Source organism: Meleagris gallopavo, chromosome 20, assembly GCF_905368555.1.
Source record: "Meleagris gallopavo chromosome 20, MGAL_WU_HG_1.1, whole genome shotgun sequence".
NCBI classification, from domain to species: Eukaryota; Metazoa; Chordata; class Aves; order Galliformes; family Phasianidae; genus Meleagris; species Meleagris gallopavo.
In genome coordinates, this window is record NC_139423.1 from 9,817,148 (window position 1) to 9,836,190 (window position 19,043).

Below are 19,043 nucleotides of genomic sequence, written 5' to 3' on the forward strand. Positions count from 1 at the left end.
CTAACGCTGTAGTTCTCGCAAAGGCAGAGCGGTATTTAGAAACAGAAGAGATCCCCACGAACAAGCAAAGGCAGCAGCAGGCACCACTTACAGCCCTGCTGGAAGCTGCCAGGCGATTGAGGCAGAGCGCTGCCATGGGGTGGGCAATGCAGGCGGCAGCTTCAGCTCAGCGCTGCGTGTGGTCCCTGCCAAGCCTCGTACCCTCATTAAATAGGGGTCGTCTTCGGCACTTCTGAAGTGCCATAGTTAGCAGCACACGTTGTTCATTACCTAGGGCATAAAACACCACAGAACTATTGTTAGTTTTTATGTACCGCTGCCATGCCCCAGGCAGCCCAGCCAAGCGGAGGCTGAGAGAAAAGAGACCTCCAAGTGTTCAGTCAACAGAGTTTGAATGAATGAGTCCATCACTGAGCCCCAGCCATTCACTCACCTAAAACCAGGGCTTTTGAATAAGCCGGAGGTAACAGCCTGTGAACGGCTTCAACCATTAGGAGGATCTGCACGCAGCTCCCAGCCTTGTTTTGTGCACAGCTCTATGAAGATCTCGACTGAAATCCTGCTTCCATACCACCCCAAATCGGGGAGTTCTCCCCGACTTACATTTTGTGCTGTGCACATCTTGCTCCTCATGGCCAGCCTGGTGCCCTCCATTGAGCTTACTGCTATCGTCTGATTATTTCAGCCATCATCCTTCACCCGATTCTTGCTTGAATCCTGTGGTGCTTTAAGACAAAAAAGGCTATAGAATTAATTTCTTCCTCTGGGTAAAGTCCCAGCTAAGTTCTTCTCGTCTCAAACTGATTCAGTAGTTAATTCTCTTTCCTGGTAAATCAAAGTCAATTTACTTTCAGATAAACTGTTATTTCTAGAGATGTGGAATATAACTTTCATTATCCAAAACCAAATTTCTTTTTCAAGGAGTTCTTTTTCCATGAGTGTGAATTGCATTCTCCTCATGCTGTCACCACAGACAGCCACTGCTTTCAGGTAACAAAAGCTCCATTAGTTTACTAACCTGACGGGGCCTTCCATATTTCTTAACCTGCTGGCAAGCAGCTAGGATACAATTCCAAATCTTGTTCTATTTTTAATATACCCCTGAGTTTCCGATCTCACATTGATTGTGTGCATGATAAAACATGATCGGAAATAGTAAGAATGCCAACAAGATACATCCCTAAACTACCTGCAGCTTGTCCCAGGTAGTTTTGCCAATGTTCGTATTTTTAAATACTTCATTTATCTGCAGTAGAAAACTTCCAGGTGACCAGAAATAAAACAGGAGCACAAACAGCCCCTTCTCCCTGTGCTCCTTGCTCTGACTGCAGTGGTAGCAGCCTGCCTGCTCTGGGATGGACTCACTCAAGCTACTTGAAAATAAAACCACATCTATCAATTTTGCTAATAGAAAGAGGATAAAAATAGTATATCCTTAGAGACCCCTTCCCTTAAAGGCTGTCAGCAGACACCTTGACCCACTTTTGCTCTCTGCCAAAAGGAGCTAATGTATTTGTGTGATTAGCCAAGTATGATGGCAATGCTGATAAAACTATACAGACAGAAGGGTCTTTGCAGCAATTTGATTGGTACTGTTATCTTTACAATCATCTGTGGGTGTTCATAGCTGTCCACATCACGCAGAAGCAATCCTGAACAGTGCAGTGAGGTCTAGGTTGGAAGTCTCCCACTATTGGATTGACCTTCCAACCAGGTAGAGCCAAAGGGGCTACCTCTCAACTGCCGGCATCCCTCCTGCAAGGTTTATTCAGGATCAATTTAAGGAAAGAAAAAACAGCAGACATAAGGCAGTAACACCCATCCCAAAGGCTCTCAGCATCTTCCTCAATACCAACAACTGGGGTAAACGTGAAACCACGGGGGATGTAAAAGGAGAGAGGTTTTCTCAGCCAGCTCCCCTGGGCAGGCAGTATCAGAGGGCTGCTGTCCATAGCAGCTGGCCTGCCAGCCAGCAGGGAGGAGCTGCCGTTCTTCTCTCAGTGCACGACTGCTGAAGAGAAATGCAAAACAACATCAGAGGTGATTTCCAAAAATGTAAATGAAAATTTCACGTGAAGAGATGTGAGCAGGGCAGCATACATCGCGTCTTTTCTCAGTTGCCCCGGCTGCGGTTCAATATCCGTTTCACTTCCATGTGAAGTATCAGTGATGTCTGAGCAGAGCTCACACGCCAATCCAACACAGGGACCGAAATCTGCGCCCATCCCCTGCATGCAGCGTCTTGTGCGCTCTGTGCGGTGCGGTGCGGTGCCAGCCGGCCAGGAGGGCGCGCAGCACGCAGCTCTGCTGAATGGCAGCGGGAATCACTGCAGCCGCCACAGCGGGAATCACTGCGGCCACCGCAGCGGGAATCACTGCGGCCACCACAGCGCAGCGCGGGGCTCCGCGCCGCCGCACGTTCGGCGCCCTCCGTGACACACACAAGATATTTTCCCGAGGGAAAACAGCCGTTTCCGCAGCGATGGATTGTATTGTGAACACGGAGATCTCTAACGCTGTCACATCGTTGTAGATGCTTTCCAGTTTACAATGAATGCCAGAAATAGCTGACAGCATTCCCGTGAGAAAGCACGGAATTCACCACCCCAAATCCCAGGAAATCCATCTCTATCAGCAAGCGCGACCTTGCTTTCCATTGAAGGTTCCTGCTAACAGATTGGATTTCCGGTATTAATTTATCAGAGCTCATTAAAAATACAAGGCCTTTTTTTTTTTTTTTGTCAGGGATTCGAGAACAGCGAACTCAGCGTCGTTTCAGTGCCGCTAAGCCCTAAAAACTAGTTTTAGCCACGTCAGTCACCCCTAGGTAAATCACTCGATCTATTTACGCCCCGCGCTGCACTACGTGACGCCGTAACACGCACGGCCGCACCGCGGTCCCCTCACAACAAGCGGCAACCCGCACCACGCCCAGCCCGGCCCCCGGCCGCCTTCCCGCCCAGCTCCGCCCACGTGATCGCCCTCAGCCGCTCCCCGCTTCCTGCCCAGCCCCGCCCGCGTGACCTCACCGCCGGGCCCCGCCCCCGCCACGTGACGAGCAGCCCCGCCCCGCCCCGGCGCGGCGGTGAGGTCAGTGCCGCGCGCCGCCGCCGCTCTCCGCCCCCCGCCCGTCTCCGTCCCTCCTTCGGCCCGGCCGCAGCCGAGGCCCCGCCGCCCCGCCACACGCCGCCGCCCCCCGAGGCCAGGCGCTCGCCATGGAGCTGGCGGACGGCGTGGTGTACCAGGAGGACCCCGGCGGCCCCGGCCCCGCCATGATGTCGGAGCGGGTGTCGGGGCTGGCGGGCTCCATCTACCGCGAGTTCGAGCGGCTCATCGGGCGCTACGACGAGGAGGTGGTGGCCGAGCTGATGCCGCTGGTGGTGGCCGTGCTGGAGAACCTGGATTCGGTGTGCGCCCACAGCCAGGAGACCAGCGTGGAGCTGGAGCTGCTGCGGGACGACAACGAGCAGCTCCTCACGCAGTACGAGCGGGAGAAGGCGCTGCGCAAACAGGCCGAGGAGGTGCGTGGGCCGGGGGGGCCGCGGGCGGCGGCTCCGCGCTTCCTCGGCGGGGCGGCGGCGTTACTGCCGTTACTGCCGGCTGCGGGGCCGCGGGGGGAGCCGGGGCGAGGCCGCCGCGGTCGGGGCCGTGCGGCGCTGCGGAGTGCTCCCCGCCGGTTCCCGCGGCCTCGCGGCGCCGTTCGGGGCGGCGGGCCCGGCGGAGCGGCGCTGCGTTGCTGGCTGGTGGCCGGGCGTTGGCTGCGCTGCCCGCCCGCCGTCCCAGCCGTGTGTCCCAGCCGTGTCGGGGCGCTCCGTCGGCTCGACTCAGGGAGCGTTCCCGGAGCGGAGCGATGCGCTGCAAAACGCGTGGGAATAGCTGCTGTCCTGACTGCGGCTCGTCAAAGTTGGCGCATCAAAGCTGCGGCCGGCAACAGGTGGTGCGGAATGCTCGAAATCGAGCTCTGGCTTCATATGTTGCCACAAAAAAGGGTAGAAATACCTAAGAATACCCTTGCCATTGACTTGTGGGGTTTTTTGTTTGTTTTTTCTGCTGGAGCATAAAGCAGTACAATAGAAGGCAGCTGTGCAGGATGGCTGCTCTCAGCCCATTGTCCCTCACTGTAGGAAATTGGATTGACAGCATTACCTGTAATAGAACAAACCATCTTATGACTCTATTTCCAGACTTCGTGTCCCGTGTTTGCCTCTGGGGTTGTTTCCCTTCTAAATTTTTGAAAAATCAAAATAATAACACTGAAGATGAAGGCAACGTTGTTGAAGACAGCTGAATTTGCAAAGCGTTGTTTGCATTGTACAAATATGTGTATGTTATGGATTTGAGTGAAAAGTGTTGCCCTGCAAATGTGGTGTCAGGTGTTCCCAGCCTCCTGGACCAATAAACCGTTCCTTGTCCCTGTCCAGCAGCACCTTTAACTGCTTTGTGGACTTTGGTCTGGAGGTTGTTGCTGCAAATCCCTCATTCTGATACAGGCCGATAGAAAAGGCTTCTTTTAAGACGTTGTTCTTAAGAGGGTAAGAGGAAGGGAGTGATGTATGTTTTCTGAACTGATTCACAGGAAAAATCAATCAAGCTTGAAATGCAGGCAGCACTTGCCAGATTGAAAAAAGCAGGCCTTGGGCAGCAAAACAGAAACCACAATATTATGGTGAAATAGAATACGGTATTAATTGTTATTGTGGTTCCTCAGACCCTTGCTGTGATCACTGTTTTTTTGTGTCATGATAAATGAACTTAAAGGGACCAGCGTTATGCTGTCTGAAAAACTACTCCTCCCAAGACAGCTCACTGATGCTTTCTAAAGTGCAGCTGGATCAAAGACCACATTTTCTGCTGTAAGCACAAAGGTCATCTTCTTGGGGTTGCTTATGCTGTGTATACATGACAGTGTTGTATAAGGCCTTGCATGCTCCTGGGATATATGTTGTCAGACTTGATGGTTGTGACTTTTTTCTGATACTGGGGCACTGTGTGGTGTCTCTGAAAGAAAAGGAAGGAACGTGAATATAGCGCTATTTTCTTGGACACAGCAGGTTATTGGCTGTGTGTTTTTGTTTCTGTTCATTGTGAAGGTTCCTTGTGTGCTCTGGTAGCAAAACGGACACTTGGGAGCCATGCAGTTGGATATCCCATGCTCTCTGTTGGGCTGTCCTGAGGAACTTTCTGTTCTGTGAAACTCAGGAGCTGCCTTTTATTTTCTCCCTGACATTGTAGAAGTTCTTATTTGCGGCAGCGCCTTGATGAATGTTAATGGTTTGCTGTTTGAGTAGAAACATCTATGTACCGATGTCCTAATTTGCTTCTTAGTTCCTGAACTGAGTGTTTAAGAAACGTTCTCAAAATTGTTGTCTGTGGACTTCTGTTACAGTGACTTTAAAATAAGGAAGAATTCAGAAGTACCAGATCTTTTCAGTTCCCTTTGATACCGATTGTGATCTTTCTAATTGCTGTAATTTGCCTGGCTTTAACATGGTGCACTTTGTGGTAGAGCTGGAGAAATAGAGGAACTTCCTATTGGGTTGTTCTGCTCACAGCAGCGCACAGCTTAACCTTCCTACCTAGTAATGAGGCAGTGAGCCCTGCAACAAAGAAGTGGGAGAGGATAAGAGATCTGGTGTTGTGTGATCTTATGTCTTACTTCTGCAGGAAGAACTTGTTATTGCTGTGGTTGTGCATGTCTAGCAGGAGTTTCACTTGGACCTGGAAACATGGGCAGTTTACTACAACAGCATCAACTTCATCCTCGGTTGTTTTCATCTCCATGTATTTTTATCTGCACAGTGTCTAGCTGAGCTGGTTCTGTAGCTGACCTTCCATGTGTACGTGAACACAGCTGCCTTTGGCTGGGAGCATCGTCACAGTGGAAGTTACTCAAGTGTTTGTCACAGGGTGATGAAGGCAGCCAAGTGGGAGGCACCCTCAAGTCAGATTTGCTGAGTGCTGCACCTGGATCACGTGTCAGGGAAGCATGCCAGCGTGTAAGGGAGGAGGCAATAAAGACAAATGTAGGAAGAAATGCCTAATTTTGGTGACTGTATATTACCGAGTCATCAAATGATTGTTTGCTTGGGTGGTTGTTCAAATTGTACATGCTACACTGTTCTGTGATTCACGTTCATGTTCATTGCAATAATTATTGCAGTACGCTTAATATAGTGATAAATCTATATAAAAACTTGTAAATCATATTGCTTTGTACCAGAGGCCTTTAAGAGCAGGTCAGACAAATGTCTGTCTGAAGTGACATAGTTGATGCTGCCTGGAGAAAATGGGGAGGAGTAAAAGGGAGTTGCTAAACATAGCTTATGAAGGTATCTGAGGTTTGCATTTCAGCAGAAGGAGGTGTGCTTTGGATCCTGTGCTTACACCTCATTATATGTCAAAACTAGGATGCAGACTGGCATTGATCATCACAGACCAAGAGCCTTGAACAAGGTGGTCTTCTAAGGGCAGGCTGAGCCCTTTGGTTGCAGTGTCTTCTGTCATTGGAATGAGTGTTTAAAGACATCTTGGTGTTCTTCAGCGTGTTCTTTGCGGGGGGAAAAAAAAGCCAGAAAACTCACTTCTCTTGGGAGTTGTAAGCTATGACTTTGTGGGCTAGAGAGGAAGTCACTTGGAATGGAGAATGCCAGGTTTTGCCTGCTTCAGTATTTTGTGTAACCAATAGCTTGGGTTGAAATGAGAGAATACCCAGTAACAACAGTACAGCGAGTAGCCAGCGTGTTCCTACGTGTGCTGCTGCATCTTCTTTAAGCAGTGCCAGAAGTGAGCAGTGCTCCAAGCTATTGCCCACGTCCTTGGCTGCAGTGGTGCCTGCCTGCCTGGCCTTCCCGTGGCAGTCACACAGGCTGTGGCAGGGCACGGCAGCACAGACGCTCAGTTTGAAGGGCTCAGGCCGTGGTTTGGTCTGGAATAGTGCACAGCAGAGCGAGGGGGGAAAATTGACCCAGCTCTACTCAGAAAATTCTTTGAGGATTTGTAACTTAGATTCTAACTCTAACAAAATGAAGGCAGAATCCATGGAACATTTACCCAAATCATTTAACTTTAAAACAAAACCACTCTTAATGCGTGCAATTGAGGAACACCAGGGTGAAATGATGAGTTTCATTAGTAGCAGTGATACTGAAGGCTTTGAACGGCTGTTTAGTCAAAAGTATAATTGTCACCAGCCTTCCCCAAGTTATGGGACGCATCTGACTGATCATCAGAGAACCAGCTAGACAGAGATGTTACAGTTTCATGTTACAGTTCTTCCTTCATGTTTCCCATGTTTAATTTAGCAGTCCGTGTTGGCATTTAGCCCTGGTGCCAAATTTGTGTCAAACTTTGAAGCCCTTTTATAAAAGGGAGTCTGCTAAGAATGAATAAGCTGGACATGACTTGAATTTTCAGTGTGGAAGGGGCAAAGCCATTGTGTCATCTACAAAGGAGAGAATGAACAGGTTGTGAGTTTGAGATTTTTGTTCATACACTGTCAAAGTAATGATCATAAACATCTTGGAGGATGTGACTTACAAAGACTTTTTCACGTCTGTCTTTTCAGAGCAGGGAAGAACTCATTTTTAAGTTGCAGAACCCAGAGCAGCTGTACCTGGGCTAGTGTCAGCTGCTGCTCAGTTGCTTTTGCTTCAGGCACAGTCATATGAATGCCATGTGTGGTCCTGTGATAGCTGTGCAGAGCTTGCCTGAAAGGAACTCTTGTTCCACTACATAGATGTTGATGCATTTCTCCATTTGAGCTATTTTTTAATGATAATTCCTCCCTTCTGATGACCCCGTTAAGCTGAGCTCTTTCATAGAGCGAAAAGCTGTGATCCCTGTGTTGGTTAAGGCTTTGGAAATTCTTGCCTTCAAATAACATGTAATGTACTGTTTGAAAAGCTGGTTTGTAAGGGGTTCACATAACTGCTTGCACATGTTGCTTTTTCGTGGTCCCAACAAGGAATGGTACCTGGTTAAACCAATTCCCACTGCCACACAAAGCTGTTACCCTGTAACTGATGGAACTGTGACTGTCGTGAACTCCGGGACTTTGTGAGTGATGCCTTGGTAAACCAAAGTAGCAGAGAATGTGATGGGCACTGCTGGAGTGTATCCATAAGCAGCTGTGTTAGCCACTGCCTGCTGCAGTGGGGTGGTTGTGGCTTCCTGGCGAAGGTGTGCTTGGCCAGTGCTCATTCAAATCAAAGGGTGCTGAGGGCTGTGTTTGTGTGCAGGGTTGGCAGGCAGTGCGTGGAGGTGGGGTGGAATGAAACCATTCACACTCTTGGTCCCAGGCTGATCCTTGGTAGCTGGCAGGATGCTTGACCAGTGGATGCCAGAGTGGAGCATAATTGGTGTCCTTCATGGTTAAGTGTGGGCTGCAGATCTGTTGTTTTGGAAACCTGCTTATTACCCTTCTTTGCAGTAAAGAGCTCTGTACGTTCTCCTGCGTGCTGCTTGAAGTGCAGGGCTTTCTACTTTAAAACAAATCTGGGAATGGCTGTATCTGTTGCTTCTGAATGATCTAGTAGCTTTGTTAGGCTTCTAATTTTTTTATTTAATTGGATCTAATTTCAGTGTTTTCTTCTGTCTAGAAATTCATTGAGTTTGAGGATTCTCAAGAACAAGAGAAAAAGGACTTGCAGACCAGAGTGGAAGCATTAGAATCACAGACTCGACAGCTTGAACTAAAAGCAAAAAACTATGCTGATCAAAGTGAGTAAAACTACAATGCACTTCATTTAATGTGATATTATTGTATTTAAAATCTATTTTGTACATGGGTAATCATATGCTAAATATCTGTGCTGATCTGTGTTTTCACAGATAACTCCTGTGCAAGTTTGTTTTCCTTAAGATTAAGGCAAAACAATTAGAAACAGGCTACGTTATTTTTAACCTGATTCTTCTGATATTTGTTCTTTTGCTTTCCATTTAAATCATGCTATGTTCTTGCTTAACAACTTTCTCAGGAGATGTTCAGAATTTATTTTACGACAAATAACTATGGAATAAACTTTCTTTCTCACAAGTAAACTTGTTTTATTAAACCATTGTCTGTCCAAGAAATAAATGTGGTCTCTAACTTTAGGAGTGCTGCTGGGTTGATTAATGCTTCTCGTTCTAATTGGCATTTGTATGATTTCTGAATTATTTTTGATGCATTTAGCTTTTACAGAAAAAGACTTGAGTTCTTCTACTGTGAGATGTTCTGTGAAATTACAGAACTTGAAGAAACTTTGGAGAAAATGTAGCAATGGTTTGTTCGCCTGAAGTAGCGAGTTAGGGATGTAGTGTAGCTTAAGCTTCCTGCTGGGCTGCAGGCTGAACCAGTGGTTCATTGAAACTCGATCATGAGTTTGTCTACTTCTAGTTTTATGAACAGTAGAGAAGTAATACATTAAAATGCCTTAAAAATCCCCTCATTTCATTTCCCCTGCCCCTACAAAGACCTGTGCTGCTATTCATTATTTTGCTGTGAGTCTGTTAAGAGTTCAATGAAGGTTATGATTTTTGTTTTCATTAAACTTCATTTAGCAGAATACAGAGATAATGTTCATATTAATTCAAGAGATCAATTTGTCCAGCTGATGACAGGTGCTTCAAAGCTAACTTCTATTGACCTGAGACTAGAATGTCTGTTAATACCCAGCTTTTATTGCTGGGCTGTGTACAAATGCAGTGACAGCCTATATCAAGCCTGGACAGGTCAGGATAAGATCAGCTTCTAGAAGCGAGCTGCCAGCTGTCAGAATACCCCTTCCTTCAATGATTTTTCCTCTTTTGTTCCTTCTTAGTCACCTTTTGTACCTGTAGTGCAAGAAGACAGAGCTTTCTTTTATCAGCTGTGAAGTCTAGTTCTCATGGTTGTGAGTGGGTCTGCAGCCAGGTAGGAGTACCGGTGCACTAGTGTTGCTATGAAAGTAGATGGTATGCACAGCTTAATCTTTCCAGACTTTGAACTGTCAGAACAGTGGAAATTCCTTTCTGTGCTGTGACTTTTTTTTTTAGCAGACTCCATGATCTGTTGGTGACTTTGAATGCTGTTGGCAAAACTTAGTGGCAGGTACTTTTACAGGTCTGTTGCAGTTTCATGTTCTCAGATTCTGTACAGACAATTCCTCTGATGGAACCAGGATTATTAATTTCCAGTAGTTCGTAGATCAGGTCAGGATAAAAACTGGTTGTTGTAAAGTGTACTGCAGTATCAGAAATACGAAGGTTCTTGTGAATGGAAATTGTATGGTTGAAAGCAGCAGTCAAAAACAAATGTTAGAGGCAAAGTAGAGTGGTCTATTTTGGTAACAAAGGACAGTATGTCCAGAATGCCTGCGCTCTGCGTCCACAGCCCAGACAACTTGTTAGTGGGGGGACTCTGTGCTCTGACAACAGAATTAAGGCAATGAGATTGTGTCATATAACATCTACTGTCACTTTTGTCACTACAATAAAATAACAGATTGCACAGGAAGAGGCATTTGGATTCCTGGTATACATGTGGCAGCAGGCTTGGGGATTTGTTGCAGGAATTGCACTTGGTGTTATGCACATCAATATACTCCATCGTGAACCGCTGTGAATCTGTTGACATGAAGTGCTTTTTGCCTTGAACACTGGGTGTGTCTGTATGTACAATTTTAGGCCTTTAATTACATTGTGTATGTATTGTTAATAAAACTGTTTGCATGACAAACTCATTTGTTCTGGTGGAACCACCGAATTGTGGCTGGTACTGTTTTTTTTGTGAAAAATATTGTTGTTGAAAGAGTTATCACACTGGCATGAAGTTCTGGAGTTAGGTTCAGTTTAAGCCATTCAGAAATCTTTGTAATGGAGGAAAACCTTTTGTCTTGGTGGCAGAAAGGTAACTTTCAAGAAATGGTAGAGCTGTATGGAACACTGGGTTTTGCTTATGATCTGGGTTGGTAACTTGTTTAAGACAACATGAAAGCCTTACAAATCCTTGAAATGTTGCCGATGCTGTGAGATCAAAGAGGCACAAACATGGCTGTGAACACCTCATGACTATTATGCAACTGAACTGTTTTTGGTGATGTACATTTCTAGGGTATGAAAGCCATACTGCTGTGTATATTCCCAAGCTAGTCCAACTTTACTGTGTTCTCTTTTCTCCTATTTTATAGACAAACCCTATCAAAGATGCCAATATTATTTTAATTCAGTGGATGTGATTTTGAGTCTTCCAGCTATGTTTCTTTTTCTCTTCAACTTCCTATACCACTATCTGTGCGTTTAAATGGGTCTGTGGTATTGCTGACTGCTACCATGTCAACATTCTGAGTAGTGGTAGAGTTATCATTGATAATAGAATTGGGGATGCCTGGCACAGGGATCAGTAAGCAAATACAAAAAGGCCAAGCCAGGTTTTATCAGAGTATAGAGTCTGAGATAGCAACATCAGTTTATTGGATACCACTTAATGCATTACCTGTAATTAGTGTCAGTGGAACGCAGTAGATAGTAGATGAAAATGGGATGAGAAAATGCAGTTATCAATCTACTTTCCAGTCTCAGAATTAAAGTGTTCTTGAGCCTTACAGACAGCTCTGTGAAACACCTTTGTGTGGTTTTACCAAAGCATGAGCCTAGGTGTGAAATTTAAACATTTCTGTGTGTATTATATCATGGAGATGGACTGGATAGCTATCTGCTGCCTTTGGGCTGGAAATTATAATTCTTGCTGTTAAAATACTATGTACAAATACAGGAGTTCAGATGCAAGGTGACCTTTTTGATGCCTTCTGATGAAGAATAACTGTAAGAGTGAGTAATGATTTGTTTTGACGCAAAATAAGTAGTTTAAACTCTTACTACTGCTTAACCCTGAAGTTGGAGTTAGTGAAATGTTACTGTAGGCATTATTGGTATTTCTGCTGTTTTCCAGGAGATGCTTAATAATGGAGAATGGAAAGCAGGTAAGGCATGGGAGTGCACCTTTGAAGGTGACTCTGTGCTAAATGGTATCCAAGCCTTGAGCAGAGGAGATAATGTTCTCTCCTACTTAAGAGTTTATGTGCTGTACCTCGCAGCAACTGAGTTACCTCAGAAATTAAATGAACTGCTGTGAAAAGCATGAAAACAGTATTTACATTGTTTTGCAGCTGAAAATGATAGTAAAATTGTTGATTTTTACTGACTTAGATTTCCCCATGTGAAACTTGGAGATCTGTTTTTTTTTTTTTTTTTCCATTGCAATATTAATGATTTTACACTCAAATGTATTGAAATAATCATCACTTATGTCTGTATTGCCTTGCAGAATCATTCAGTGCCAGTTGCATCGAGGTTTTCTTGTTCTTCCTCCCAGTTCATGACATGGGGAACTAAAAAAGAAAATCTTTCTTTGCACTTAAGTATCATGTGGGATTAGGTTGGCCACGTCCAACCAGCTGGGCTGGAACAAACCTACCATTTGAAACTGAAGAAGTGGGAAAAGCATCTTGTTTTGTGTCAACCAGTTACTAGTTGCCGTGGTTCAATTTTTCCTCCATCTATTACAAATGTATTTGTTTGCTGTCAGCCACAGCCTAAATCACTGAACTGCCACACTGCTGCTCTGGAGGAGGAATAGGAGAAGGGAAGAGGTGACAGCCTGGGCCAGCAGTGCCCTGGGAGTGCTGGGAGCTGAGGAGGTAATGAAAGCCTGAGTGGCAGGGGCAGATGCCCATTGCGTTAGTGCCCATGCATGAGATAAAGCACTTGGTGCTTGTGTTCAGTGGTGTGGTGTCAGTTTGTTTTGGGGTGGGGGCAGGGGGAAGGTGTGAGGAATTGCGTTCTGGGATATGCTGGTAAGCTACTCCTGCTGAAAGGAGCACAAAGGTGTAAGGGTTTGTGACAGAAATGTGCTGCTGTTGTGTGGCTCTGTGGCCTGGCAGCCCATCTTCTCACTTTGCACTGCTGGTTTTCTCTGTAAGTTTCCATTGTGCCTCTGTCCTTGGGTTGGTGTTACCTGAGCAGGGAGGGTCGGTGCCAGCCCTCCCAGGGTGCTGTGGGAGCTTCAAAGCAAGTTAAGGAGCAGGAAGGTCCTATGGATGTTTAGAGACAGAGTCAGTGCATGCAGTTTTCAGAAGCTTTTGCTGTCAGTCTTTAGGAAAAATTTACTGTTAGTGCAAATGTCTTTTTTTGTTGTTTTATAACTTGATCAGACTTCTGTGAATTCTTGTGACAGCAGAGGGCACCTCTGAGTTCTACAGGGAAGTGCAGCACAAGGACATGCTGTTGTTTCTTTCTTTAAATCAGAGGTTTAACGCTTAAATTCTTCCCCTTCTCTTCCCTCACATGTTAGGTGGGTGTCTGAGGCTGACACCAGTCTCTGGTAATCCTAAACGCCTTCTACAAGAGCTGTTGATACCTGCAGAATGAACTCATATCAACTTTCACTGTAATGATGCTGCTAGCTCTGCTTGTAACTACTGCTAAAATATTTCAAATTTCAACCTTGAAGCTGGCAAGTCAGGCACACAGATATTAAAACCTTGCAGTAATAACCTGCAGCTTTCTTGTCTAGCTGAGATGGCTTTTTAGGAATGTCACATCTTTTTCATGTTAAAGATGACTGCAGTGTATCTTGTGATACAAGAGCGGAACAACTTTGGAATATGCTTTCTGGAAGAATCCTTTTCAGGCTAACTTATTTAAAAGGACTGTTGGGTTGGTTACAAGAGAAACTAAAACAACTCTCTGTGTCTGGATAGCTGGAAAGCTTCCCAATGGAGGCAGTGGGCTCTGAGGGTGAAAGCATTGGTTGCTGGTCTGGGTCTGCCCAGTGCTGCAGTACAACCAAGGTAGCATACTGCATTTGACAGAACAGGTGGAGCACAGATATGGTTCTGTACCTTGCAGGGTTATCGAGCATAAGTTTCATTACAAGTTTGAGATGGCTTTTATTGGGGGGAAAACAAACAAACAGAAAAATCCAGCAAACACAATGTCTGACTTTAGAGCTGCAAACATTGTGACCCAGCTGTTGGGCTGGTTCTATTTCCCACATCAGGTGACACAAGGTAGCAATTGATATTGCTTGCTGCAGGTCTTATTTGGGACACGCGGCCAACATTTTGGCAGCTGATGTAACCACACAGATTGGTTTTCTTCAGAGCTGTTGCTTTTACTGCTTCAGGAGAAAAGGCAGGGCAGTTACTGCTGGGAGTCTTCTGCCAAAGGTTGGTATTCTATTTTCATCTGAATGAGTGTAGAATTTTCATCTATACCCTCAGTACTGCATTTAGCCTCTGCCAGTCCTGTGAAAAAGGTGAAGAGCAGCAATAGTTTCACTGCAGCTGTACTTATGGCTGCTTTTTACTTAGTCATTTTCCACTGTTTAATCTTTGAGGGCATCTATTGGCTGCCTTAGATTGAGACATTACCTGGGCTTTGTGGGAATCGACAGTCCACTAGATGGAGCAGAGCGTACAGTTAGCTCAGGAGCCCACAAAGACTGGTGCTACTACACCGGAGGCTAAAATAAAATGGAGTAGGAAAATAGAGCAGCAATTGAGCTGCTTCAGAGTAAATCTGCTAACGTGCCTGAGCAAAAGTGTGAGAGTAGGCTGAAACCAGCTGACATTAGTAACTGCATACGTGTGTTTTTAAATTAAGGGAGTAGTGTGCTAGTGGTTTGGATGGCAAAGTTTACTGTTGTGTTTCCAGGTCTTATCACTTTCAGGTTAAATACTTGTTTGATAGCTTCAGTCCCTGTTTCAGTCAGTGGATGTTGTCTGATCTGTAGCAGCTTGCTGGATCATGAAGTCCTACTGGCTTTTAGGATTGGCTATCCTTGATTTGTACGTTTGCAGTGGGACCAGCTTTTAGGAGCAGAGTTGGATGAACGGTGTGCAAGGAGAGCCTTTGGGTGATCATATGCCAGGAAGGGCTCGTTAGTGAGCTGGGCCCTTGTCCTGCCTTGTGTAGCAGGAGCTTAGTTCCATCCCGAAGCATCCCATGGGCTGGATTTAGTGTTCTAGCAGGCCTGTTTTTCTTTCTCCCCCTCAGGCTTATCAGCAGTTTGAGGCAGAGGACAACATACAGATGGAGGGTGTCCAAACTTGGTAAAGCCAGCAGACTTGGGAGGTAAGCTCTGATTCCTGAAGAGGCAGGGTGGGCAGCTTGTCACACAGGTCTTTGTAGTGCTGTCAAGATGTAGGCACTCCAGAGGCTTCTATAGTTTACTGGAATGTATAAGCTCCTCTTGTAGGCTTGCTTGGTTTGATTTGAGAGGATTTGCGTTAGGACTGGTGCTTCAAGATTGAATGTGTTAGGGTATTTGTAGGGCTGGAGAAGTTTACAGTTGGACTCAGAGCATGAGTTTGTAGCAGTGTTCCCATGGGATGCTCTCATACTGGCGCTTGGGCACTAGAGGGTACCTCCGGTCATCCACTCCTTTATGCAGTGGCAAAGTGAAACAGAGCTGACAGCAAGTCAGCAGTTCAGTTTAAATGTGCTTCTGTGTGCTACTGGGAGGCTTTTTGTCTCCTGTTTTGTTGCAATTAACTTCCTGTTCCTGCTGATGGGAATGCATGTTTAGCAGTGACTTAATGAGTTTGTTAGGTTTTGGGGCCAGAACCTCACGGTAGTCTTCAAAAGCCCTCTGTGCTGTTCTTTGCTAGATTCAGGTACTGTGTGTGTGCAGTGATCTGGAGGGAATATGTGATCTCTTCCCCACTGTTCAGCTGGGAGTGAGTTTGAGTGGATTCGCGTGGTCAGGATCACCTCCTTGACGAGGAGGCATGGTCTGGCCAGGACAGGTTACCTGTTGGCATCGGAAAGGCTTCTTTTGAGGTCTTTTAATGTGGATCAGAGGGTATGTAAGCTTAGTTTACTTGTGCTTGTGAGTGAACCTCCCAGCTGTACAGCTGTAACATGTGTGCATCCCTCCGGGCCTTTGTGGCTTGGAACTTCCATGCATAATAACGACAGTTAAGAGAAGAATTATTGAAGATGTCTTCCTTGAGTGTGCAGCAGCTGTGTCTGTGTATTGCTGCTTTCTATGACTTGATTTCAGGAAACATTTAAAATTGGATGATAAAAGGAGAAAACAGCATGCTTTGTTATGGAACCGCAGCCACTGTGCAAGTGCTTGTTACGCAGATAGCAGCGGGCAGCTTTTGTGGGTTTCACAGAGGAAAGGAAGGGTATTTGCAGTGTGTAGTGTGGTGCTTTAATTGATCGTTATGAAATACATTGTGTGAAGTAATTGTCCCAGAACCCTCCTGATAAAAAGTAATCTCCTGGAGTCAGCTGTCCAGAGCTGGTGAGGCTGCATTGGTCAGAGTGCATCGCCAGCATCCTCTAGCTCCTGGTGAGGCTGCATTGGGCTGAGGGCTGGTGTGGGCTCGGAATGGGGCAGGCAGTGGGTGCTGCAGGGCTGCCATGCTACTCCATGGCTCCTGGACACCATTTCTGGGAAGGGAGCAGGCTGCACAAAAGACAAAGACAGTCAGTGACATGCTTTGTGTTTCCAGGCTGCTTACTTGTCCTAAAGCAGGTCTTGCACAGCTGAAAGGTTGCCGGATCCATGGTCTGTGAGGGAGAGAACTTGGATGCAAAGCCAGGAGAATGTGGATAGAGAAATGAGGACTGCTGGAGCTGCTGGGCTCTGCCTTGCAGCTGTGAATGAGTTATTGCTTGGAATAAACCAGGCTGTCTGATGGGCATCTCTTGTAAAATGTTGTTTTTCTGACTGCCCATCAGTCTAAGATACTGAGTAAAATTTGTTTTGTCATGTCGTGCTTGTAGTTACTGGTTCTGACACTTCTTTCTGCGGGCACTTACTGCAGATTTCCATATAACGTGCTCCTGTAGGAGGAAACTTAAGAAATCTGTTGCCTAAAAATAATAAACTAAATTCTTCCATTTGTTAGATGTAATGTTTGTGTCCTTCGTTGCCTCCCAAAAATGCGGATTTGCGTAAGTGTTGTGCAGCAAAAATACATAGGCAGATGTAAAAACTGCTGTGTTTTTGACTGCTACTGAACCCAAAGAGCTTTTATTCATCCTGATAATGGTGCAGAAAGGAAAGCATTCAATCTTCCATTAGTAGAAATGAAACTTGATTTAATACTTTTGGCGAGATATTTATAGGTGGAGTGCAAAAGGTGGTGTGAAGGAATTTAATGTTCTTACAGGAGCAAGGCTAGATTAGGAGCTCAAGGTGTTTATTGTACAGACTGGAGTGAAGAGACAACTGTGTGCTGCTGTTCCAGTATTTAACTCTGGCAAAGATTTTTTGATTGGAACCTACGTGCAATGAAGTACTGAGCCAAAACACAGATAGTTGGAGCAAAAAGGAATGAGAATTGATTTTCAGAATACCCAGTCAGCAATAGCAAAATGCAAATAGCAAAGAAAGTGCTGGCAGTTGTCTTCAGATAATGTGTTTGGCAGTGTGTCTCTGGGGTGAGTAACCATAAATTCTAAGTTTCCCAGGGTATTTAAACAAATGGAATATGGAAAGCTTCCTTATGGAGGTGGAATAAGGGAGCCTCAGTTACAGAACTTGAAACACCTGCTTATGTCACATAAGTATCATGCTGTGGTATACCCAAAGAGAATGTTGGAATTCACGTGTAGGACTAACAGCAAAAAAAAAAAAAAAAAAAATCTGTTATTTCTGGTTCATCTCCCTTAACACTAATGTATTTCCTGAGATGTTACTTAAATCTGCTAGATGTATTTTAACTTCTTGCAATGCTTACAGAAGAATTCAGATATTTTTTCAGTGAATTGATTACCTTAGTACTCGGGGAAATAGGAGTGAATGCCAGCATAAAAGCCTTAATTTCTGTACCACAACATGTGACTTGAAGCTATTAAAAAATACTTTGTTAGATAAATTTACTATAGAGAATATGATGTGGTGGTGCTTTAGGAGACCATTGTAAAGCCTTAACCAGAGCTCACAGTTCTCACCTTATATTGAGTGCAGCTAAGTGATGCAGCTCCTGCCTTTCTTTAGGTCTTCCTTGTTCATGTGTGGGGAAAAATCTGGATTGATGCAAGCAGTGAGCTGTTCTTGAATGTGAAAATGTTTTTGTTGGGCTGGAGATCAGCTGGGGAAAATAATTAGTGCTTTGGATTTCAAGGACTGCAGTTTGTAAGATTGGGATGCTGTTTTCATGAAGTTCAAGTCACAAGAGGTTAAGAATAGAAAAACTGCCCTTTTTATTCTGCTCTTTCCTATTCATTACTAAGAATATTCTTGTCTCTGGTCTAGTTGACTAATCCTGAACAAATCAAAACTTTTTTTTTTTCAAATTCATGAATCTAGTTTTAATTCCTCTTTCAATTTTATCTTCTAGTTAGCAGACTTGAGGAGAGGGAGGCAGAACTCAAGAAAGAATACAATGCTCTCCATTCAAGACATACAGAGGTAGGTCATTATATCGAGATGAATTCAGAACGCCTTTTTGGACTTTCCCATAGATGAACATTCTTCTTCTGAACAACTGGGAAAACTGTTGGATGTTTTTGTTGACTAGTTAATGCTTGGATGTTTGTATTGTTAATGTTCATTGTAAACTGATGTTATTCAACATGTACTTTTCATCTCATTCACATCTGTGTGCATGTTTTGCCATAATAGTTGGCTTATACATTTGTCAGTTCTGCAACTGAAGTCAGATCTAGAGCAAAAAGGGACTGAAATGCTTTGTCTTCTCCCATGCAGGGAGGCTTGCTACCTGGCTAGTGTATTTATTTCAGTAAGGAAATCACTAAGTTTCGTTAATAATTCTGATTAGTTTGAACAGTTCATCACTGAGCACAGTTCCTATTCTACCCTTATTCTGATTGCTTTTTTCCCTGAAAGCTCACATAGCTGGGTTGAGATCCCTGCTGACAGAGGGGAGAGCAGTATTGACTGTTCCTGGTTCAAAAGATGTGGAGAAAGAAGCAAGTGTGAATGTTGGTTTTGGTTGCCTTTAATACATGGCAATTCTAAGATGAACGTCCTGTAATAAAGACAGCAGCTGGAAGTGGTTTGGAACTGCAGCTGGTTAAGAGTTCTGAGTATTGCACCGAAC

General features: G+C 45.0%; 1 protein-coding gene across 2 annotated transcripts in view; it reads left to right on the forward strand.

The window, feature by feature from the left end:
- The first annotated feature begins 3,060 nt into the window (after positions 1 to 3,060).
- Positions 3,061 to 19,043, forward strand: part of SPAG9 (sperm associated antigen 9) — a 58,998-nt gene continuing 43,015 nt past the window's right edge. For both annotated transcript variants that reach the window (XM_085240077.1, XM_085240078.1), the window contains exons 1-3: positions 3,061 to 3,521; positions 8,598 to 8,718; positions 18,321 to 18,391. In XM_085240077.1, coding sequence (XP_085096203.1) covers positions 3,216 to 3,521; positions 8,598 to 8,718; positions 18,321 to 18,391 — 498 coding nt within the window. In that variant the 5' untranslated portion in view covers positions 3,061 to 3,215. The remainder of the gene's footprint in view (positions 3,522 to 8,597; positions 8,719 to 18,320; positions 18,392 to 19,043) is intronic.